The sequence below is a fragment of the Hemibagrus wyckioides genome, linkage group LG06, assembly GCF_019097595.1.
Source record: "Hemibagrus wyckioides isolate EC202008001 linkage group LG06, SWU_Hwy_1.0, whole genome shotgun sequence".
Classification (NCBI taxonomy): Eukaryota; Metazoa; Chordata; class Actinopteri; order Siluriformes; family Bagridae; genus Hemibagrus; species Hemibagrus wyckioides.
This window is the reverse complement of record NC_080715.1, coordinates 26,075,852-26,099,629: the sequence shown is the minus strand read 5'-3', so window position 1 is coordinate 26,099,629 and position 23,778 is coordinate 26,075,852. Positions and strand designations below refer to the sequence as shown.

The window sequence follows — 23,778 nt, the reverse complement described above, 5'->3', positions numbered from 1 at the left end:
AGACTTACACAAGAAGCCAGTTGAATTGTAGACTGGGTAATATGCTTGCAATGACCATGCTGGTGTCCAGATGATTATGGAGTAACCTTATATCAGACTGCTAGGTTCCTGTCCTAAGGTCATGTCACTCAAGTTTGTGAAAGCAATTGATCACTTGGTAATCACTTCGATGTGTTCCATCAGTGTCAACATGCAGAACATTCCCCTCTGTGCTCAGTATGTAGCTTAGAGTATTATTTAAACAACACAGCAGCAGTTTGGTCCACTAACTGTTCATGTGGTGTGTAAAGGCATGGGTTGCTCCCCTGTCTAAACAATAACTAGCCCACTGGGTGTTGAAAATCCATTTCAGTGACATGGTGTTCTGTGAGCGGTGAGCACTACTGAGTGGAGTTCTGCTTCATGTTCTCTGTGGCAGCTACCTGAGTAGCACCATGGATCTTCTCATTAATCTGCAAGTTCAACATCACCCTCGCTCATGGTGTGAGTGCAGGGAGTTCTGGTAAAGCCATTAAAAACTATACAGCACTTGGATCTGCTGCGTTATTCGGAGTCACCCTGTATTATTTAGGATATTCATAAATCTGGTAATTGTTCATCATCGCACAATGAGATTGTGTTGTAGAGCATAGGGCAATAACACATTGAAGATAACATTTTTACTACTTTATTTGAATATTGTTTAAAGTACAAACACGATCCATATTCATTAACATAAGCAGTTGAAGAAATGCTCAGAAAGTGAGGAAATAGAAATGAGCATGTGATGTCTAAGGCCTAACGGTTTAAGCTTCACACACTCCTGGTGAACGTGTAGGAACTGTGACTGAATTCTGTACAAACTTTTGTCCAAACACAATTTTAGAAAAAATTGAATAATCTCCCTTTTATATTAAATCTCATAAAAACCATTAGAATACTTACATGTTTTTGAGGTTAATACAAATACTCCGGCAGTGTCTTCACTTCAAATTTGGCCTGTAACGTGGCTGCCCATAGGCACTGGGACAGTTTTGATTTGTCTCTAAATTTCAAGGGTTTTCACATCTATATTAGGTGAACAGTTTTATCCATTTGAAGGGGAGCAAAAGCATTTAGAAAATTCTTGCCCAGTGGTGTGTCTTTGGATCACTAGTTCAGGAATAAGATAAAAGTTAAAGGTGTTAAAAAAAAAAAAAAGAAGAAAAAAAAAGTAATTTTACGTGTCAGTGCCACAAATTAGCCCATAATATAAAGCTTATAATCCAGAATAAATGAATAGGAAGCAGATAAAAATGAGGTGAGTTAAAATTACTGATGACACAGGTAAAAAAAATAAATAAATAAAACCTTCTTGTCCTGAACTTTGATAACGTCAATGCAAACTTCACAGAATGACCTGTAAAGGTAAGATATGCGTAATCTTTCCAAACGTGTACTAGAGATCATCCCAGAGATAACTGAGCAATAACATCAGCCCACCTTACTGCGTGAAAAACTAATCCTGTCCTAGATCATGCTGAGCTTTTGCCATGTGATAAAATTATCATCATCGCCTGCCGTGACAGAATGGTTACGGTTCTTGTAGTGTAGAAACAGCAATTCCTTCAGGAACTGTGTAGTTCCTGTTCAGTTCTGTCATATTTTTTTTTTGGTTCAGGAGGCTGTGGAAGTGGAAACTGCTTATGGCTCACCGGTCATTTTAGGTCAAATTTGCAAAACAAATCATCAGATGGTTGATGTGAAAGGAGGTCTTCCTCATCCTTTTTTTCCCCCCCGCTGCTTTTCTCTAAATGGAAGGAAAGCGAGCAACCAGAAGACTGTGATCTCAAATCCTTTGAAGTCTTTGAGGAAAGACTCCTTTCCCCTCGCCTTGGTGCGTCAGTGGTACTGCAAGTTCGATAAGCTCATCTGCCAAATAGATAAATGGAACTTAATATAGAATGGTTCCTATGTCCTTCCCACATCATCTGATGTGTATGAGTCATGAAGAGCGTGTGTATTCAGCTGCTTCTAAGCACTACAGCACTGAGTCTGGTGTCCTGTTTTAGACTGCGGTATCACTCATGCCTTTACTGGGGGTAAATGGAGATCAGGACCCTGGTTTTCTTTAAAAGCTACGAGATATTGATCATTAACTGGGAGTGTGGGAGATATTTTTGTACTCCACAGCAGATGAAGGAAGTCGGGGGGGACGACGACATTTTGAAGTGTGTCTAAAGTATTTTAAACTGATAAGCAGCCTGGATTCAGCCAGAGAGTGTGGATAAGAGACAGAGAGTTCACTGTAACTACTATGGGTTTCAGGGGAAAATGGGGAATTTTCTGGGTTTTTCACCCATCCTCCAGTCTGAGACTGAAAAAACTAAATACAGTAGCACTAGTAAGAACTCAAACCTTATACTCATTATATGCAGTGAGAACTCTGTGTGTGTGTCAGTCATTTTTGCAGTGCAATATATTGTATAAAGGTATCAAGGCCACACCTACTTCTTTATGACTGACAGACACAAAGGCAATGCCTCCTTCACTGGGATTGACAGGCAGAAGCCACACCTCCTTTGCTCTGACTGATAAACACAAAGTCCATACCCCCTTCACTGAGACTGAAGTACATAGGCCACACCTCCTTAACTGGGACTGAAGCACATAGGCGACACCTCCTGTACTGGGACTGAAGCACATAGGCCACACCTCCTTAACTGGGACTGAAGCACATAGGCGACACCTCCTGTACTGGGACTGAAGCACATAGGCCACACCTCCTGTACTGGGACTGAAGCACATAGGCCACACCTCCTTCACTGGGACTGAAGCACATAAGCCACACCTTCTTCACTGGGACTGTCAAATGTAAAAACCCTGCATTCTTCTCTGGGACTGAAGCACATAGGCCACGCCTCCTTCACTGGGACTGTCAAATGAAAAGGCCCCACTTTCTGCTCTGGGACTGACACAGAAAGGCCGCACCTTCGCTGGGATTGACTGGGACTCACATAGGCCACACCTCCTTTTCTGACACTGAAGAACATAGGCCATGTTTTCTACTCTGAGACTGATGCTCACAAAGGCCACGCCTCCTTCACTGGGACTGACATACCGGAGATGTTGCCTGCTCATTCCAGCCCTAGTGAGAGTAATTCAGTAGTATTTGATAGAAATTATGTCAAAACAGCTCTAGTTTTCAAGCGCTAGTTTTCATCATTCAGTCGGACAATGTGACTTTTTTTTACTTCTGATCTTCTAAAAACAAATGGCTGTATTTCCTGTACAGTTCACCCAATATAGATGTAAAATCCCTTGTAATTAAAGCTGACTTTCCTCACTGTTCCTTTCCTTACACTGAGCTCATTTTCTGCATTTGGCACACAGAGTGTTCACTAACCGTCCACGAACCCTGCCCATGCTTTTAATCCCTGATTGAAATCGGATTGCAGTTTTTTCTGGACAACGTGATGCTACAATGCCAGCTCTAACCATCAGCTGCTACACTTTGGCGGTGTTTTCGTGTCTGATTATTTTGTACGTGATCCAGTAGAAGATGTTAAATATGAGAAAGGCCAAAGGGAAAGCTGCTCTTGAGATGGTGTCGATCCTCTTTGCTCGGTCCACAAACTTCCTCTTATTGTTCTCCACCGAAGTCTGCTGCACGACGCTGTCACTTTTCACCGCCATGCCATCCTTCATGCACGGAGCTATGCCATAGCCGGAGAAATGGAAACGCCCTTCTCTTAGCTCCTCCTCCTGGATATTTAAAAAAAAAAAAGGGAAAAAACTGCATGAACCAAAAACCTAATGCTGAGTGAAGGAACAGGCAGCTGCTTTTAATTCATGAAGCTAGTTTAGTCTGACGAATCTGCATCTAACCTTTTCTTAAATGAAGATAAGACGACTGTGAATGTGAATAAGGAAGAAAGCAAAGCAAGTCTTGAAAGAAAGAAAAAGGAATAAAGAAAGACGTGAATAAAGCTTTGTGATTAATGTTCAGTCTTTGAATTGTCTTGTTAAGGAAGCTGAATAAACACACCCATGAGGCTAACGTGCGGCTAGCGTTAATCAGGAGAGCGTTACTGTGTGCCGAACAGACTGTCGCTAAGCTAATCTGCAGGAAGTGGCCGCGGTGTCCGTGTCCTGGGTCCTAGGATCATCTCACACCTGTAACCTGCAGAATTCCCTTCATCTAAATGCAAATCCATCACAGTCTTGAAGGTCTTTCTTTTATTATACGGACGTCTTCTCCATAACTCTCACCTCGCTCTCTCTGTTCTTCACTCTAATGGATTTTACAGGTTAAGAGATTTTAAAGTCCGCATCCGAGCAGCATTTTTTAAAATCCCTGCTTTGTTAGAAGGAAAAGACTAGAATGAGCAGGATGAGGACAGTGAGATGAAGGTGTTCTGTCCCTGTCTTCGGTCAGATGATGACCTCATTGTGACCTCATCATCTTGAAGCTGATGTAGCAGGTGTGGAGTGTGTTCTTCTGTACATTGTTTTCCAACATGTACACTGTTCACTGGCTTCATGTATGACACACTACGTTTTCATCTCTTTAGAGCTACAGTCTAACTAAGCAAGCGTCTAATTCCACACTTTAGTCGGACTGCTGGTTGTGGGACGGAGCGGTCAGATTGATTGGATTAGAATGTGAAGTTGGTACCTTAATATTTCGTCTCTGTCTGCGTTTGAGTCGGAGAAACTCCTTCTGTTGCCTTGAGACAAAGTTGACCCCGGCATATTCCAACAAGGCAGCAAAGACAAACAGCAAACACACCGCCATCCAGATGTCTATAGCCTTCACATATGACACCTGCTCCACACACACACACACATACAAAATTACACTTATTTAGAATGATAATAAAATATTTCAGTATTTCACACACCATCAAAGCAAACACAGTGTTCATTAAATTTCATTTCCTTCTGACTGAGGAAGGTGGGAGAGAAGGAGCCATAAAAAAATCTAGGAGGGAAGGAATGATGAAACAAAAGAAAAAAGGGAGATGAAAAATAGAAGTGACTCTTTTTTTGAGGGAAATAGAAAAGAAATGAAAATGGACTGTATTGCGTGTGTGTGTGTGTATGAGTGAGAATGTTGTGTGTGTGTGTATATTAGTGTGTGTGTGTGTATTAGAGTGATGTAATAACGACAGGTTGTGGTGTTGTTACATTACTCCACTGTATTGACTGACAGCTGCTGATTTCCAGCTCTGCTGCTTCACCTTACATTTCAGTCATTAACAGCGAGTTAAAGCAGACATCCTGATAATTACATGCTCACTGACTGTCTGACTGCTCAATACACACACCATCACCTGAACACACACCTGAACACACAAACCACTAATAAACATCAGCTCCAGCTGTGACTGAGAGATCCTCAGAGAACGAGGTTCAGGGGATCATTAACACCGTGTTGCCCTTAAATCTGTAACCTCCACAGCGTGTGCAGGATGAGCGGTACGGTCAGAACATGAGAGCTCTGTGTGTTCACGGATCTCAATCACTAGAACAAGCTACCCCTGGAAGCCCACCCCATTCCCCATCTAACATTTGCATTGCTCTGGCAATTTTGTGAAAACACTTCACACTTTCTGATTTGTGAGGTGTGCAGTGAGACAGGACGTGGTGCGCTGTGAGACAGGATGTGATGCACATTGTGGCAATACGTGGTGTGCTGTGAGACAGGACGTGATGCGCAGTGAGACAGCACGTGGCGTGCTGTGAGACAGGATGTCCCCAGAGGTTCTCTGTATCATCCACTGGCTGAAAGCCTGGAGCTCTTCACTCCTTTACTGGATTAGTTTGGGGTGTTGAGCGTACCTTTGGCAGCGAGGCTCTGGAGCCCGAGCTCTGAGTGGTCATGGTGAGTACAGTGGTGATGCCAAGGGCCACTCGAGCCGGCGCGGCATCCATGTTGATCCAGAAGGACACCCAGGACAGGATGACAATGAGCAGACTGGGGATGTACATCTGGATCAGGTAGTAGCCCATCTGCCTCTCCAGCTGAAACTTCACTTCAATGCAGGTGAACTTCCCTAAACAACATGAGTAAAAACCTGAAACTTCAAAACATTCTCAAATTCGATTTAACACAAGATGCTATTGTTCTTCACTGTATGATTCTTTACACTGTTAGGGTTGTGAACGTAGCTCTCCTCTTCTGTATGTGTGACGGAGGTGTGGTCTCTAGATCTGTCTGTCCCAACACAGGAGGTGTGGCCTCTGTATGTCAGCACCAGTGAAGAGGGTGTGGCCCTATGTCTGTGTCTGTCAGTCCCCATGAAAGGAAGGCCTGGCCTTTGTGACTGACAGATTTTTTTTTTTTTAAATAAGATTATTTCCTTTTTATCAGAGGGTTAAATCTGGTAAAGATTATCATTATCTTTATCTTGTTGTGTTTGGTGAAATTGGGTCCAGTGTTAATGTATAAACACACCTGAGATCATCAGTACTGAGAGAGACGGAGCTGTGAATATGCTGAACCTTCACATCAGTGTCAGGTTATTAGCTTTAGCCTGCAGCAGCGGGATGTTACCTGTGTTGTAGTGTTTAGTGCAGTAGCCCAGCTCTTTTTCCTCCCTGATGATGAACTGAGGCAGCGTCAGACCCTCGGCGACTTGCACCGGCCCCGGCTCCAACCACTCAAAGATCAGATCGTTCATCGTGTAGCCAACTGTGTAGAATGACACAAATACACTCGCTGTCCACTTTATTAGGAACACCTGTGCACCTACTCATTCATGTAGTTCATCAGCTAAACGTCTGGCAACATCACAGTGTATAAACCCATACAGATACAGAGCTTCAGTTACTGATTACATCAAACATCTGACTGATCTGTGGCAGGGATGTAGGTTCCAGAGAGAAACTGCTGATCTGCTCTAGAGTACGTCACTGATCCGATCTCCCACTCCATCAAGACTAATAAGACGTAAAGGTCTTCTGTTTAAGTGACCGGACTTACTACATCACAGTAACATGATAAGTTAGTAAGTAAAGTTCACGAGATATTAAGTCAGAACAACAAGATTTAATTCAAAACAGTTATATTAGTTATTAGTTTTAAAAACAAATTAGTAAATAAAAGCCAAGATAATTGAAAACATATCTTGAATTAATGAGATTGAGTTGAAATAACAAGCTAGTAAGTAGAATATTTTTTTTAAGTCAAAATGACAAGATTTAAAGTCATATCAAAGTCAAAAGAATTAAGTAGAAATAAGATTTATTGAGTTATTGCATTAAAATAACAAAATGCAGAAGAATGACAACATCCTGAAATAAAGAGTTCACAAGATGTTCAAATCACATTACAAGATAAAAACAAGGTTTTAAGTCTATAAAATATAAGAATAATAATAAAAATAATACGGTAATAATAATACTAATAATAATTAAAATACTACTACTACTGCTGCTACTACTACTACTACTACTACTAACAATAATAATAATGATGATGATAATAATAAATGAAGTACATACAGCTCTCCAGTTGCATGATGCATGTCTGAACATCCATTGGGAAATTTTTCAGATCCATTGGACAGGACAGAATTAAAGTCAACCTGGAAACAAGATGTTTTATCTGATGATCTCAGTACAGCAGTGACTCTGACGTGTGTGTGTGTGTGTATACAGCAGTGAAGCAGTATAAATGGTGTGTGTACATTAGTACATTGTCACTATAGAGCTATATAAAGCTGTGATGTTTAGCTGCGCTACAGTCAGAGCTGCAGTTCTGGAGAATTAATCACCACCTGACGACCAATCAGAGCTCAGAACTCCGCAGCCGTGTGGTGTAAATTGTTATAAATATCACAGTGCTCATTGCTGATGAGTTTTGACGGTAAATTATTCAGGTTCTAGCCGGCGGTGTTTGGTGGCACCTGTGTGGCTCTGTGACAAAAACACTTCATGGAGAATCTCGTCCCCTGAAGCGCATTTCAACACGCATTACTTCACACGCACGCTTCACCTGACAGCAGCACCGCAGCCGAATGCGTCCCGCAGCCGTTTGGGTTCAAAGTTTATCTTAATGACTAAACAGCCGGCTGTAAATGTCTCAGTTCTGTATAAATGAGTTATTGTGTAATATTCAGTGTGTTAGAGCCAGGACACTTTCCACCCCCACTGACCCCCCCCCCTTTCCCACGGGAACACAGTCTAATGAAATGTACGGCAGAGCGACGCAAGCAACTACATCAGCCTGCTTTAGTTCAAAATATTGACAGTCATCATTTGTGCAGTAAAACTGCCAGTAGTCTGGTCCAGTCCTTCAGATTCACTCATATTATCATATCTTATTGATCAATATAATGATGCCATTAGTGAGATTTACAGCATGCTGTGGATGAACCCCCAGGATTTCTTCCTGTCAGAGTAATGAGTCGAAATCAGAAGCCAGATCATTGCTGTATAAAGTGACAACAGGAACAACACTGAATGTAACTATAAACGAATAAAAAGCGTGAGGTGGTGGTGTTTAATTTTTCTAGAACAGAACTTTTTTAATGAAGTGTAATGAACCATTTGATGCTGCTTTTTTTCCATTTCTAGTTACATTTGATGTTGCAGAACGTTTGGGAATTAAGTTCCTGTTCCAATCAGAATCCAGGACTGAACCTTATTCATTTTGTTTTGTTTTTATGAACGTACCTGATGCTGTAAAGAACAGTTCCATCCTTGAAGATCCTCAGCAGCTTGTTCTCAGTGGTGACGTCGTGGAAATTAGCGCCCTTCTCGTTGGCGAAGAACAAGTCGGGTTTCCAAATGGAATCCAACATGGACGGGTCCAAATCCAGCGAGGAGTCCGGATACTCGCTGTAGGACAGTCGCGGGTCGTTCCACTTCTGACGCAGGAAGATGTTCACTCTGTAGTCCTGGAGTGTGACAAGCCATTCAGTCAGGAGCATAACCTCCATCATATCTGACCAAGATTCAATTCAATTTATTTGTATAGCACTTTTAACAATGGACATTGTCTCAAAGCAGCTTTACAGAAGTATAGAAACATAGGAAAAAATTATAAAGTTTAAAGTTTAGTAACTATTTCTATTTCATCCTTATTTTATCCCTTATGAGCAAGCCTGAGGTGATGGCATGGAAAAACTCCCTTAGATGATATGAGGAAGAAACCTTGAGAGGAACCAGGCTCAGAAGGGAACCTCATCCTTATTTGGGTGACACTAGACAGTAAATAATGTAAATAATGTCCGTTCTACAACAGCAACCAAGGGCTCATGGGGAATTATTAGGTCAGTGTAGTTTCTGAGTTCATTATAGACACTAATTCCTTGCTGTCACAAGCTGACAGATGCAACCGCAGTTCTGTGGCAGTGTGATAGTCTCCAAGTGGCTCTGTCCACGGCTGTCTCCTGGTCACAGGTCTCCAGAATGCTGCAATGTTTTCTGATCTTAACTTCCTCTTTAGATCTGACGCAAATCTTTCTCGTGTTCAAACACCATCTGTTTTTTCTTTGTTGTTTTATGAATAAGTTCTTCACTATTTTTCACCTCGCTGTCATCATTAAAGGTACCAGCACTGGAGTTCATGGCTGATGTGGAGATGGGTTTGAGGTTTGGAGTCTTGAGCCACCAAGCCATCAAGACACTACACAGGTGAATAAGGTAACTGTTCCATTTTTTAATGTTTAATTGAACTGGAACTTTTTCAAACTTTTATTTTTATTTATGCAAATCAGAATCTAGTTAAAGATGTATACATGTGTGTAGTATTCATAGCTAAAAATCCAGCCTGAATATGAAGTGGGGAAAATCATTTATTTATTATTTATGAAATTTCCACACATTATAATTCAGAAACCCAACAGTAGTCAACAATTTCTCAAATACGCTTCAGATTAAACTTTTTTTTTTTTTTAATGGAAATCAGCTAAACAAACAAACAAACAAACAAACAAACAAACAGAGCTGATTTCCAGTTTTTTTCCACACTGGTTATTGTGTTAATTCAGTGACACAAAACATATGATTGTGCTGTTTTTTGGATAATTTTTATTTTTATAAAAATGTTTGATTATGCACACAGTTTCCTGGAGGTGTGATACGGTTCACTTTCTTGTCTAGGTTTTAGTGTCCCGGTGAGTTGATGAATTGAGGCATACAAGCATGTCTGTGTGGTTCATGTATCTTATTTAGCGTTTTGTTCCTTTGCCACAAGCAGCACAAAGCCATTCGTTATTCAGCGTAGCTGCAGCATGATTATCTTTGTTTATGGAGGAATGCCATCTCGTATGTCACACATCATTTAGGCTCTTTTATAACCAGAAAAATGTATTAGTACAAATAGCATTAACGTTACAGAATGTGTTATGGCGTTAGCATACAGTGTCGCTGAGTCTTTTACTGTAACTGCTAATTACCAGTTCAGATTTTAAAAGCCGTTTATAAAAAAAAATTTGCTACACTTTCAGTAATCCAAATTAATTTCCATATTAAGTTGGGGATTATAATTAATCCTGGCAAAAAAAAGGCTGTTAGTATTTAGTCCTGCAGGCATTTTGCTGAAATTCTCCTATGTTCCCCATTCTTGGGTTGAAGCTCGGTTTATTGGCCGTCTTTTCAACCCAGAAAAGATGTCTGTAAACACAATTATGATTGGATATCAGCCTCATTTTGTCAGAGGACTCACTGGGGATGGATTTGTTTCGAACAGATAACAAGTTTCTTTCTGAAGAGCAAAGAGACACTCGGTAACGTTTACCCCCGAAGCATTCAGCCTATCTTCAGGGGCTACGCCGATCAATCTGTTTTAATCCCAGTCCTTAAAACACAGGGCCCCAGGGGGGCTGCTGGAAATGAAAGCGAGTAATTAGCCGCCGGCCGCCGTGTGAATTATTAACAGAAAATAATTGAACAAATGTGCATGTGGTGCAGCGATCCAATATCACCCTAAGCCTTTAGCAATGTGAGAGCATCAATACACAGAACCAACTCGCTAACCGACCTGCTAACAGACCTGTACACATTCACGGGTGTAAGCAGATGCGTGGCTCCATTGTACACAGGAATAAAAATATTCATGAGCTAAATGGTGACTGATGTGAGGGTTTAATAGTAAATTCTACCTCAGCACGGTGAACTCAGATATTGAACTGTTTTTAAACCTGTTGAAAAAACCTAACTCTAACACAAGGCCACCTGCAGGTAGGGGCAATAAACCACACACTGCATCTCGCTTAGGAAGAAGACACAAACTTACCATGGTGGTCTCTGTGACAGAGCCGAAGCTGTTGATGAAAATGTTGCAGGTGACATTAACTGGAGGACCTGCAGCAAGCAGAAGGGAAATTAGTCCAAAACCAAAACTGGAACTAGTCCCAAGTACAGTCAAGTGTTTAGTCTTGTCTCATAAGTGACTAAGAGGAATTCTAATCTCACAGCTGAGAACTGGTCTGAATTCTGAAAAGCCAGTTGGTGTGTAATGTGGCTTGTAGAAACACATGAGCAGTTGATGGAATATTGAGCAGTGGCTCGTGACTTTAGATCGTGTTGTTGCAGGACATCATTATTAACAACCCAGCCTCAAACAAGTTACCAGTCTGGTGCTCATGACACATGCTACAGATAAATATCTAGTGGATCTCCAGAGTGACGGTCAGTGAGGGTTGTTGAGCAGCTGATGTACTGTAACGTGTAGACATGTGAATGCTAGTGATGGACACAGTTGCATAAATGGAGTGTGTCTGTGTGTGTGTGTGTGTGGGGCTATAACACATCCCTTTAAGACATGGTTGTGTTCGTTACACCCTTTAAAGCTCCAATAAACGATTGTTTTCTTACGTGCTTGATCTTTCACACTGTGACCTGAGTTGGGAAAATCCAGTAATCCAAAAAGATGGATCAGTGAAAAGTCTCCTGCTTAACTGATATTGAGCAAAGGGAATTGTGGAAGGTGAGAGATACTCCATCCATCGATACAGATGGATGTCATTTTGTTATCAAAACTGTAAATTCTTCTTGTCCAGGCTTCTGTTTCTATATGTTTCCGGATTGTTTTTCCTCCATTTCACACAAGAGACTCAGAGTATGAGGAGAACTTGTGAGCTCTGCTTTCCTGCACTGGTTTTTTATTAATATTACATACCAACTCTGTTCTAGTAAATATGTGCCTGAGAGTTTAAACAGCACGCAGGCAACATGAGCGCAGGAGCATAGCACAGGAAATACTGCTTAATATGCGTTTAAACCTAGGTTGCGTTTAGCGATGCTGTGCCGAGATCGAGATGCAGCACACTGACAGGGGGATGGGGTTGATTAGTGGCAATGAAATAGAAGTGGTTAGTATGGAAGGAGATTGGTTTGAGTCGGAATTGGACGGAGATTGGAAACACAATCATTACTAATGCATGTGGCAACATGAGCGGGACTGGTTAATGAAAGTGGGAATAGGATCCGGAATAGAACCAGGATTGGTTACTGAAGGTGAAAATAGGGTAAGGATCGGTAACGAAGGGGAGCATTGGACAGAGATTGCTTAATGAAGATGGAAATAGGATTAGAACTGGTTAATGAAGGTGGGAATAGGTTTGGGATTGGATCTTGATTAATGACGGAAGGTGTAGGATCTGTATTTGTTAATGAAGGTGGGAATAGAATATGGATTGATTAACTGTGGTGGAAATGTGATCAGAGTTGGGTAATGAAGGTAATGAGATGATTGGAAATGGTTACTAAAGATAGAAATAGGATCAGTGTTGGTTAAAGCAGAAGAAGAAGGGAATTTGATGGATATGGTTCGGTATGGATCATTGTTATTGAACATGGCAACAGGATAAGGCATGGGTAATGAAAGGGGAATAGGATCAGGATCAGTTAATGCCAGTGTGATTGAGACTGGTAGAAGTAGGATTGTGCTAAGAGTTCACTTGGGATTGATTCATTAGATGGGATTCAGATGGATTAGACAAGTTATTTAACTTGGATTAGACTGGTTAAGTGGTTAAGATTGGAACTGGTTAATGGTCCATAAGAACAATATTTCAAAAGATAAGGACTTCAGTAAAATGATTCAGGAGACCCAGGACCTGGATTTAGTGAGTTTGAGTGAAATTGAGATAATAAGGTTAATAAGGTGCATGAGCTCCCTGAACAAAGCTTTCTTAACTCATCAGCTAATGACCAGCTCTTGATTTGAGTTGATGTGGGTGTGTTTGAGCAGAAAAACACTACTCTGTGATAGCAGATGACTTTGAGCCTTCACTATCTTCACTATCATATGACTATAATGCATGATCAGAGATGAGTTCTCTATAGCATGTATATATATATATATATATATATATATATATATATATATATATATATATATATATACATGCTATAGAGAACTCATCTCTGATCATGCATTATATATATATATATATATATATATATATATATATATATATATATATATATATATATATATATATATATATATAACTATAACCGCTATAGCATTGTGTGAATGGTCTAATTATTTTACACTTAACACAACGCCTCCCTACTGGTACATGAACAACGTTCCCCATTTTAGAAATTAAGGTTGCCTCCCAACCAGTGGGACGCCCTCTCTTTCCCTGTGTGTGTGTGTGTGTGTGTGTGTGTGTGTGCTCGCAAAACTGGTTGTCTACCTTGTGCTTTAATCCCTCTCTCCAAGACTTGTACACCACCAAAAGGTATTATCAAAAGGGAGGGATACATTTGAAGAGTGTTGTGAAGATAAACACAAAAAAGTATTTTTGTCCCAAACACAAGGCCCCTGATTGTCTTGTGTAGCTGGTTTGATCCTAACATATCCCTTTTCCAGCTTTGATCTAATGGATGCATCACCCACAACTTAACCAAGGTGATAATGTGATGGTACCAAAAGTTTGTGCAACCCTGACCATCACACCCCGTATGCTTGGTTGAATGTATCTTTCTGGATTTATTTCATTAGCTGTTATAATCAGCTCCACTCTTCTTTTCCACTAGATGTTGGATTGGGGCTGTGGGGATTAATGATCATTCAGCTACAAGAGTGTTACTGAGATCAGACTCTGATGTTGGGATGTTGAGGAGACTCCAGGTCCAGTTCATCCCAAACGTGTTCAGTCAGAGTCAGGGCTCTGTGCAGGACACTCCAGTTCTTCACTCCAAACTTCACCTACACTCCATGTCTTCATGGAGCTGCTTTGTGCACAGGAGCATTGTCATGCTGGAACAGGGTTCAGGTTCCAGAGAAGGTAAATTATAATATTCCAGCTCTGTACAACTGTGTGGTTTAAACTGTGTGATAATAGTCTGAGGAAGACCCAAGCAAAACTGGGTGTGATGGTCACATACTTTTTCACTAAAGTGTATCTGGAGATGAATTAAGCTTGAAGCAAATCTACCAAACTGTGCTTTTCCTTATAGTGTCATTTCTGAGAGTACAGAGAAATGTTAAATGGCAGAAGGAAGCCGGTGTACCTTTGAAGTTTGGTCTTATCCTTGCGTCGTAGCCTGATGTCCTCCCCATCAGTTTGTCCAGGAAATCAGATGGCGACATAGTCAGCGAAGGTCCACGCCTGTCATTCTCCTTTGCTGCTATTACCCTGGAGCAATAACACAATTATTAGCAAAATATTTTTAAAAATCTTCCACTCTTTCTTTCAGTGATGAATTCAGCCAGTTTGTCAGGGGCGGAACCATCTATTTATTCCTCTCTAAAGCGATTCGTGTCAAGAAGACCATCGACATGCAGGACAAATATTCCATATTTCATCCTTCACCACGGGCTGTGTTTAGTTTAATACTAACATCTTTTCTACACACTGGAGCTGCACTTCTTGTACACACAAGTGTCTGTCTACTGCCTGATTACTGATGCTGGAGAATTAAACAGCGCACAGCGCACTTCTCCTAAAGACAGAGGCTTATGTACAGAGACACATGTGTTCAGAAACACACACACACCTGAGCTGATGTATTTCCAGCGCGCACGCCAGCAGAGCCGTGAGCACTTGGAGCAAGGCGCGCGTCATTCCGCTCGGTGTTGCGGTCTCGCGACCCGTTCACGCACTCCCACACGGAGCTCGGCGGGTTCGGCTTCAAGCAACATCCGCAAAAAAAGGGGAAAAAATAAAATAAAAACGAAAAAATATATATCAATGTCAATAAATGTACAACATGAAAGAAATGTAACGATAAAAGAAATAATATCCGAGAGGAAGCGACAAGAAGTGCGAGCTCCGGTAATGCGCGAGCTCCACAGATTAACGGACTGAGTGAGAGAGAGAGAGAGAGAGAGAGAGAGAGAGACGCGCGGCAATTTTAGTACCTTGGAGAGCTTCGCGTTTCGAGCATGCGCACTGGCACCGAAAAACAAAATCAAACGTGAGCTGATTCATGAAGTGTGATTGGTGACTCAAATATATTACCTTCTTTATAATAAATAAGCTGGAAATGAAATTCAAATAAATAAATAAATCAACATTCGAGACAAAGCAAAAGTTTGTTAAGTAAATTAATAAATTCTATGCACTGTATTCAATTAAAAATAATAATAAATACATGCATTTGTCAATCAATCAATCAATCAATCAGACAAAAGAGAAGTTTATCAAATGACTGAATTAATAAACTTTCGTTATGTACGTGTTCTTGAAGGTTTTACTTGGCCATGGGATTGATTAAAAAAATATATACATAAATAAATAAGTAAATACATAAATAAATAAATAAATAAATAAATAAATAAATAAATAAATAGATATGCATATAAGCAAAAGATCAAAATAATATCTGACAGTTTTCACCTTGTGGGGACATCTGAAAAACTGTTTCTCTTTACAAAAAACAATACAAAAAACGCACCCGTTATTTTAACACACACACACACACACACACACACACACACACACAGTTTAGAAGATACAAAATGTTTCCTGTCTGGTTTGTAGAGATTACAGTTAGGATTAAATTCAGGTTTAGTGTATCATTAATTAGCTGCATTAATAACTCAGACCTTCATGTCAGTGGAAGGTCCTCACAAGGATAGTAAGACGTGTGTGTGTGTATGTGTGTGTGTGTGTGTGTATGAGAGAGAGAGAGAGAGAGAGACAGTTATCATATCAGTGTTCAGCCCCTATTATTGTTAAAGCATTTATATTTGCATAAAACAGCAGGCATGAAGCATCGTTAGGAAAGGAAGGATGGAATGGATGTGTTGCCATGGAAACAGACTCCTGCATCCCACAATCCCCTGCGTAACATTTGCACAAGTGACACACGCTCCTGAAACCCTATCCATGTGGGAGTGGAGATTTCAGTCTTCTCAGAGATAAATCAGAGGACCACGCTGGTGTCATGTTTCTCTTTACCGTGCGAGGCAGAGATTAGACGCTCGGCTGATCCAAATACTTTCTGCTTTCTACACTGAGGAGCGATCAACCATCTGGATATCAGTATGACAGTGTTTGTGTTACTGAGGGTGAAAGGTTATTAGGAGGTTCACTGTTGGACCAGTAAAGATGTTTATGAATGTTACAAGAAAGTTTCTCATTGGCTGAGTTTTAATTACAGCATTGTTTTATTTATTTATATTTATTTTTAAACCAATGATGAAGACATGAAGTTGTATATGCAGAACGAAAGGTTGCAAGGTCATGAGACGTCTTTCTCGAGCTTGTTTCAGCTGCAGTTATGGCGGCTTTAATTGGCCATTAAATCCAGTACAACGTGACCTTTTGCCTCCAGTCAGGTCCAGGCATCTTTGAGCCGAGCTCCGGTGTTATTTCATCACTTGATCAAGCGCTAAGCTCACATTTCATTCAGGAATGTTATAAGTAACACCACCTCAGGGAGACAGCAGTCTAACACCTGACACTGAGACTGTTTTCTACAGGAACTAACTAGGATTGCTGTTATTTTGTTGACATGAGTAAGACAATTTTGAGGAAAATATCAACACTTGATCATTTGGCTCAAAAGGAAATGTGTTGATTAACCAGATGCAGAAAATTTTCGGCAATAGATTAAACTGGTCATGTTTAATTTGCTGCATCATGGTAATTCTATATTGTCACAATATTGTATTGAGAAATGTACCCCAGATTTATGAATAATGTCTTCCATGCTTTACAAATCTCCATGAAATGCTCAGCATTATGAGATTAAGTCTTCTCTTAGAGAAGCGCACATGCAAAGCTTCTTCAATTTTCTCTTCACAGAGCTGAAGCCTGAAATCCATTTCAGGTGTGTAAATACAGTTTTGATCCAAAATGGCCACTGTGTCATGGTTTATTGATCGTTGTGTTCAAACGGCATGCTGTTGCATAATGTCGAGCCTGACAAACACTCAAACGCCGTCAGCGTTCATCACGATATTGATTCTCTCTGATTCCTGAACCTCCCTAATGAGACGCCGTCTTGTCTGTCTTCAAAAAGGAAGACTTTTGAGTTAAAAAATAAGTCTAATTGGAGCTCAGCTAAAAATTTTAATGCAGGATAAATGCATAACTGGATGGATTCATTGGAGTAATTGGGAGGATGAGTTCTACTGGTATTAAGTCTCTGATATAGAAGAATATTTAGTTGAGACACACAGAAGGTACAGGAACCACACAGCCAGTAGGCAGATCAGCCCTGCCTGGTGTCATACCAGAAGTCAGCTCAGCTTATAGACTGAGAGGAACGTGACATAGAAACTCCTCTGGTGTCCTGATGGATTGTAACATTGCCTCCACCAATGCAAGTTCTGCAGTGTTGCTCTGGTCTCCACTCCAGGCCACTTTGAGGTGAATTAGGATGTAGATGTTGCATGGAAAAAGACCCAGTACATCCACACCGACCAATTCCACCTGGACACCAAACCAGTGTACAGGTGCATGAGAGTGCAGCAGAAAAAACAACACAATGTAAGAAACTCCACAAAGCTCTTTTTTCCTCCAGACTCCAGAGTATCAGCAACTGCTAAAGCCCCAAAAGCAGGGATAGGCAAGGCTGCCGTGTTCTGCCAAGCAGTCCCACTGCGGGCAGAAATCCTTTATGGCCAGGTTTTGAGCAACCCTAGCTGGCCCGGGGTGCACAAACACAAACCCTCTGGAAACAAACACACAAGCCCAAACCAACCGACTCTCTTCAGTCAAGTGGTGGACTTTGATCGCAGCATTTTGACACCATTTGCCTCAACTAGGGTCCCAGAATATTTACTTGTTGGGTTTGAGCTTTAGGTCACCTTATATATATATATATATATATATATATATATATATATATATATATATATATATATATATATATATATATATATATATTTTTTTTTTTTTTTCTGCCCATGCCTCACTCCCGCATTTGACTCTGACGCGGGTTTTTCCATACATCAGTCAGTCCGCAAGCTGAGGAATGAAAGTCAGTGGTAGTAAGACTGAGTACATGTGTGTGAATGAAAGGGAGGGAAGTGGAACAGTAAGATTACAGGGTGAAGAGGTGAAGAAGGTACAGGAGTTTCAGTACTTGTTGGGTTTGGGCTTTAGGTCACCTTAGTGAAAGTGTTATACAAATTGAGGATATGGAGCAAAAGATGGTTCAAGTAGAGCATGGCATTTATCACACAGGATTGTTATAGCCCTGTCCCCAGGGTGAACACCATCTCTCTGGCTTCTGGAGTTAGCAGGTCTATGCAGATGAACTTCTGCAAATCAGCAGTAGTAGGAGGAGTATCGTTGATGCTGAACAGTGGCTAGGATTCGGTCTTGTGATTGTGCTAAGTCACTTATTCAAACTCTGAAATACCTTTCTTTTTTTACACAAGGACACCTAGAGGATGGCTCCCTGAACCATTTCATTTTTTTGAAGTTAGTCTGGCTGTTTAGGACATTGATCAAGTGCTCGTAACTTCATTCAACCCAGGATGATCAACCTCTTACAGAGATCAGACTCAACTTTCGATGTGGTGCATATGTATTAGATAATGTTCATGTAGAGATGGCCTTCAAAATCTTCTGTTAGCTGCTGGACAGACTTTAGATCAGATGTGACTTTAAATCAGATGTGACTGCAGTCTACCTCCAGAATCTGATGCGTTTACTCTGCTGTTGGTCTGTTTACCACCGAAGCTGTGGCAGAGGGTCCTAGTGAATCAGCATTGCCTCAGTGAGTGTATTTGAGTGTAAGAATTGTGAAACACATTTAGAAAATGATTCCTCACAGCACTGTTCATTGTAGTCAATAGACCAACTGGCCAAATGACCCAAGTAAACTAAAATAATTCACTAGAAGGGATAACATGAGCTCACGGTACATACATGCTGTAGTGTCCGGTCCAATTAATCTATTAACAATTATTAGTTTAGACGAATCAGTTATTAAGTCACTAAATTAATATTTGCATCAGTTGGTCTGTACATTTTAATTATCTGTCATTTAAAAAACTGAGACGTTTGAGACATTTCTTAGCTTTTTTTTTTTTTACAGTTGTGTAGCTGTTAAAGACTCACCATTTGTTCAAAACCTGAATTAAATTTGAATCTACCAGAAAAAAATGACCTCATAGAATGAATTTGGTGTTAAAATATGATGAACTTTAACTAGGATAAATTTTCAAAAGGTTCTTTTCAGATGTTCCAGTCAGAGCTCAACATTTAAATGTCTCGGTTTAGTATCTGAGTAGTGTGATGTAATTGGAGATCATCATCATCATCATCATCATCATCATCAACAACCTGATTTTTAAGCCCAGTCAGTAATCCTTAAACTGCTCTAACCTCACCCTAACCCGTAAAATCATTTTGCCCCTGTCCTGAATATAACACAGACCTGAACTGGGATGCTGTGACTAGTCCCAGTACCCATGGTGCTCTAGATCATTAGAGCAGCCTACAAAGTGTCAGTGTCAGCTTGGGCTGCTTGGATAACCGGAACCATCACGTTAAGAATGAGTCACTTGGACAGAAAGGTAAGTATCTGATTTATTATAAATCAATTAATTCAACAGGTTATAACTGAGTGGTTGTAAGGTTTCATTCCAGCTAATTAAACAAGTGGAATCAGTTGTAGCTCCTGCTGGACTGGACACCACTGGGCTTCAAAACTGATAATTTAACAAGAGCCAGAAAGCACTAACACATCGCTAGCCTTGAAGCAATGGAAATGGACTGGACATGTGAGATCAGCCACACAAAGGAATCCTGAGCTCAGGAGGAAAAGGACATTACTGAGTTTTGGTCTCATCCCCGGTCTGACCCGCACCTGTCATCTCTCTCCGCAAATGAAAATGGACTTTACCAGTCATCCCAGTGTCCATGCTCTTACATATATATATATATATATATATATATTTTTTTTTTTTTTCTGCCCATGCCTCACTCCCGCATTTCACTCTGACGCATACATCAGTCAGTCTGCAAGCTGAGGAATGAAAGTCAGTGGTAGTAAGTAGGTAGGAAGTGGAACAGTAAGATTACAGGGTGAAGAGGTGAAGAAGGTACAGGAGTTTCAGTACTTGGGGTCAACAGTCCAGAGTAATGGAGAGTGTGGGAAAGAGGTAAAGAAGCGAGTGCAGGCAGGTTGGAATGGGTGGAGAAAGGTGTCGGGAGTTCTGTATGACACAAAAATATCAGCGAGAGTTTTCTGAAATTTGTGTGAAATTGTCTGGTATCACACCGGTCCATGGTACAAAAAAGGTTTGGGACTCCTGCTCTAGATGGTAGAACCATACACTAAGGGAAAAAATTATTTGATCCTCTGCTGATTTTGTATGTTTACCCACTGACAAAGAAATGATCAGTCTGTAATTTTAATGGTAGGTTTATCTGAACAGTGAGAGACAGAATAACAACAAAAAATCCAGAAAAACACATTTCAAAAAAAGTTCTACATTGATTTGCATTTTAATGAGTGAAATAAGTATTTGACCCCTATCAATCAGAAAGATTTCTGGCTCCCAGGTGTCTTTTATACAGGTAAGGAGCTGAGATTACAGTAGGACAGTTGGTGCGATTATTCCCAAAAGGAAGAAACACAAAAGGACTGTCAATCTTCCTCGGTCTGGGGCTCCATGCAAGATCTCACCTCATGGAGTTTCAATGATCATGAGAACGGCAAGGAATCAGCCCAGAATTACACTGGAGGATTTTGTCAGTGATCTCAAGGCAGCTGGGACCATAGTCACCAAGAAAACAATTGGTAACACTCTACGCCGTGAAAGACTGAAATCCAGTAGCGTCCACAATGTCCCCCTGCTAAAGAAAGCACATGTACAGGCTCATCTGAAGTTTGCCAGTGAACATCTGAATGATTCAGAGGAGAACTGGGTGAAAGTGTTATGGTCAAATGAGACCAAAATCCAGCTCTTTTGCATCAACTCAACTCGCCGTGTTTGGAGGAGGAGGAATGCTGCCTATGACCCCAAGTACACCATCCCCAGGTGACTCTCTGTCTGACGTCTGTGATTGCCAACAAGGGTTTGCCACCAAGTACTAAGTCATGTTTTGCAAAGGGGTCAAATACTTATTTCACTCAATAAAATGCAAATCAATGTATAGCTTAAATGTATAAATGTGTTTTTCTGGATTTTCTTGTTGTTATTCTGTTTCTCACTGTTCAGATAAACCTACCATTAAAATTACAGACTGATTATTTCTTTGTCAGTGGGCAAACGTACAAAATCAGCAGGGGATCAAATCATTTTTTCCCTTAGTGTATGGTTCTACCATCTAGAGCAGGAGTGCCAAACCTTTTTTGTACCATGGACCGGTGTGGTGATAGACAATTTCACACAAATTTCAGAAAACTCTCGCTGATATTTTTCTGTCACACAGAACTCCCAACACCTTTCTCCACCCATTCCAACCTGCCTGCACTCGCTTGTTTACCTCCATTACTCTGGACTGTTTTTCCCTCACTGTATGTACCAAGCTCCTCCACACTGACTCCAAAGCCTTTCTAAAGCTCTTGGTAGTTCTGGGATTTCCCTGGCTGATTATAGTCTAAGATGGAGAACTGACAAGTGACAATGCAGGTAAGTGCCACTCCATTCCCACTTCATCTTCCGATCTCACTGAGGTTCTCAGTAAAGCCAAAGCCTCTTTAAACCTGTTAAACTATTCACATGGTCTCAGTTCCCAGAGAAGAATGATCTGACCTTCCTACAGTCATCTCTCTATTCAGGAAGCAATGAGGAGAGCATGAATGTTCATTACACAACACAACACGCACCACCTCATCAGGATCAGAGAGGGCGATGAGCAGAAATAAACTGGCCTGCAAATATTTATTTACATCTTATGGCCTGGTGAATGCTCCCAGTGTTCCTAGTGAGTATTTTAACTAGGATGTGTTAATCCATGTAGCCTGTAGGTCATCTCTAGCCATATAGAGGATGTTCTTCCATCAAGAACACATTAAACAAATCTCTTTGACAAGCAGCAGGACATCATATGAGAGAAATGAGCATTTTCATGGATCATGGCTCACAGATCACAGTGATTTCATGGCCTCTAGAACAAAATATTAAAAAATTGCCACAAGTCCTAGGAGAATTTTTTTTATCAGGCTTTCTATCGGTGGTGTATCTGTTAGCTCTGGAGCTAAAGAACAGTCTCTCATCAGCTCTTTCCTGTTTCTAGCAGTAAGCAACCTGAACCTCACTGCTGTTTGTGTGTGTGTGTGTGTGTGTGTGTGTGTGTGTGTGTGTGTGGGCCATGGCTTTGTGATGCCCCGATAATTATAGGAATGTGTGATCATTTTCATCTTCTCTAGACCATGTTTTTTTTTGTCTGTCTCTGTGAATATACCTGTGTAATAAATGTCATTTGTGTGTGTGTGTGTGTTTCCTTCAGGGAGTCATTTCTATGTGTTTCATTTCCTCTTCTTTCTGGTTGCTGTGGAAATACAGTGCACCTCATAGCTACCACCTCAGAGTCATCTCGTCATCTCACACACACACACACGCGCGCACACACACGGAATGTGTCGAACATATCAGAATATCTTTAAAATATATATATTTTCATTTTTACTGTTAATGCAAATTTTCATTTTTTAAAATGTATTTGATCAAACTGAACATTACACACAAACACACACTCTTCAGTCTGCACTCTCGCTCTGAGATCTGAGGATCTGTACATCTCAACAAATCAGTGGAAGAACACTGACCTCAGCAGGACAAACACTACAGAGCTGCTTCCACTTACAGAATACTACACACACACACACACACACTCACTTTCTCTCATTCACACAAACAAACTGGATTGTTTATGAACATGTGTAATAGGAGATTAAAGGCAGGTTAGGAATGTTTGGTGTTAGTTTCCTCCAGTGACTGAGGCTCTCATGAGCACCTGGTCTCTCTGTCTGTGTTCAGTGTCAGTTACTTTAATCAGAATAAACATCAGATCAATAGAAAGTGTTCTTCTGTTTCTTTATCCTGGACCAGTTTTATTCAATTTGATTGTTTTGCTATTCTAAATGTCAGAGTTTATACTGTGTGTGTGTGTGTGTGAGAGAGTGAGCGCGTGTGTGTATGTGTGTGTATGTTTGTACATGTGTGTGTGTGTACTTGTATACGTTCCTGTTTTTGCTCTTGCTCTTCACTGTTTTTCTTCACTGTAGCTGTGACTCAGATGATCAGTGCTGTGTACTGAAAATCTGCTCTACTGTATCTGATGTGGAGCTGCTTTGATGTTGTGGAATATTTCATTTTTTTCTTCCTCTGAATCATGTGAACATTCCTCCAGAGCAAAAAACCTAGAAACTCTGACAGTCATCTTATAACATCCATCTGCCAGGTTTCAGAAACTTTCGTGTAACTGGGAGTTTTTG

At 40.7% G+C, this 23,778-nt stretch overlaps 1 protein-coding gene across 1 annotated transcript; it reads right to left on the bottom strand.

Annotated features, from left to right (window-relative positions):
* Positions 1–654: 654 nt before the first annotated feature.
* On the bottom strand, positions 655–15,516 carry glra2 (glycine receptor, alpha 2). Its single transcript, XM_058392005.1, has 9 exons — positions 14,926–15,516; positions 14,440–14,564; positions 11,207–11,274; positions 8,641–8,864; positions 7,468–7,550; positions 6,518–6,655; positions 5,803–6,017; positions 4,637–4,786; positions 655–3,723 (listed from the first exon to the last, which is right to left on the bottom strand). The coding sequence occupies exons 1-9, from the start codon at positions 14,991–14,993 to the stop codon at positions 3,466–3,468; spliced, it is 1,329 nt and encodes a 442-aa protein (XP_058247988.1). The 5' UTR covers positions 14,994–15,516; the 3' UTR covers positions 655–3,465.
* Between the last annotated feature and the right edge of the window lie 8,262 nt (positions 15,517–23,778).

Coding starts and splice junctions, on each gene's coding strand:
- glra2 (XM_058392005.1), bottom strand. CDS start 14,993: ATGACGCGCGCCTTGCTCCAAGTGCTCACGGCTCTGCTGGCGTGCGCG. Junction 8,865..11,206: donor CTGTCACAGAGACCACCATG/GTAAGTTTGTGT, acceptor GTCACACTCCAG/GACTACAGAGTGAACATCTT. Junction 7,551..8,640: donor ACTGTTCTTTACAGCATCAG/GTACGTTCATAA, acceptor TCTTGTTTCCAG/GTTGACTTTAATTCTGTCCT.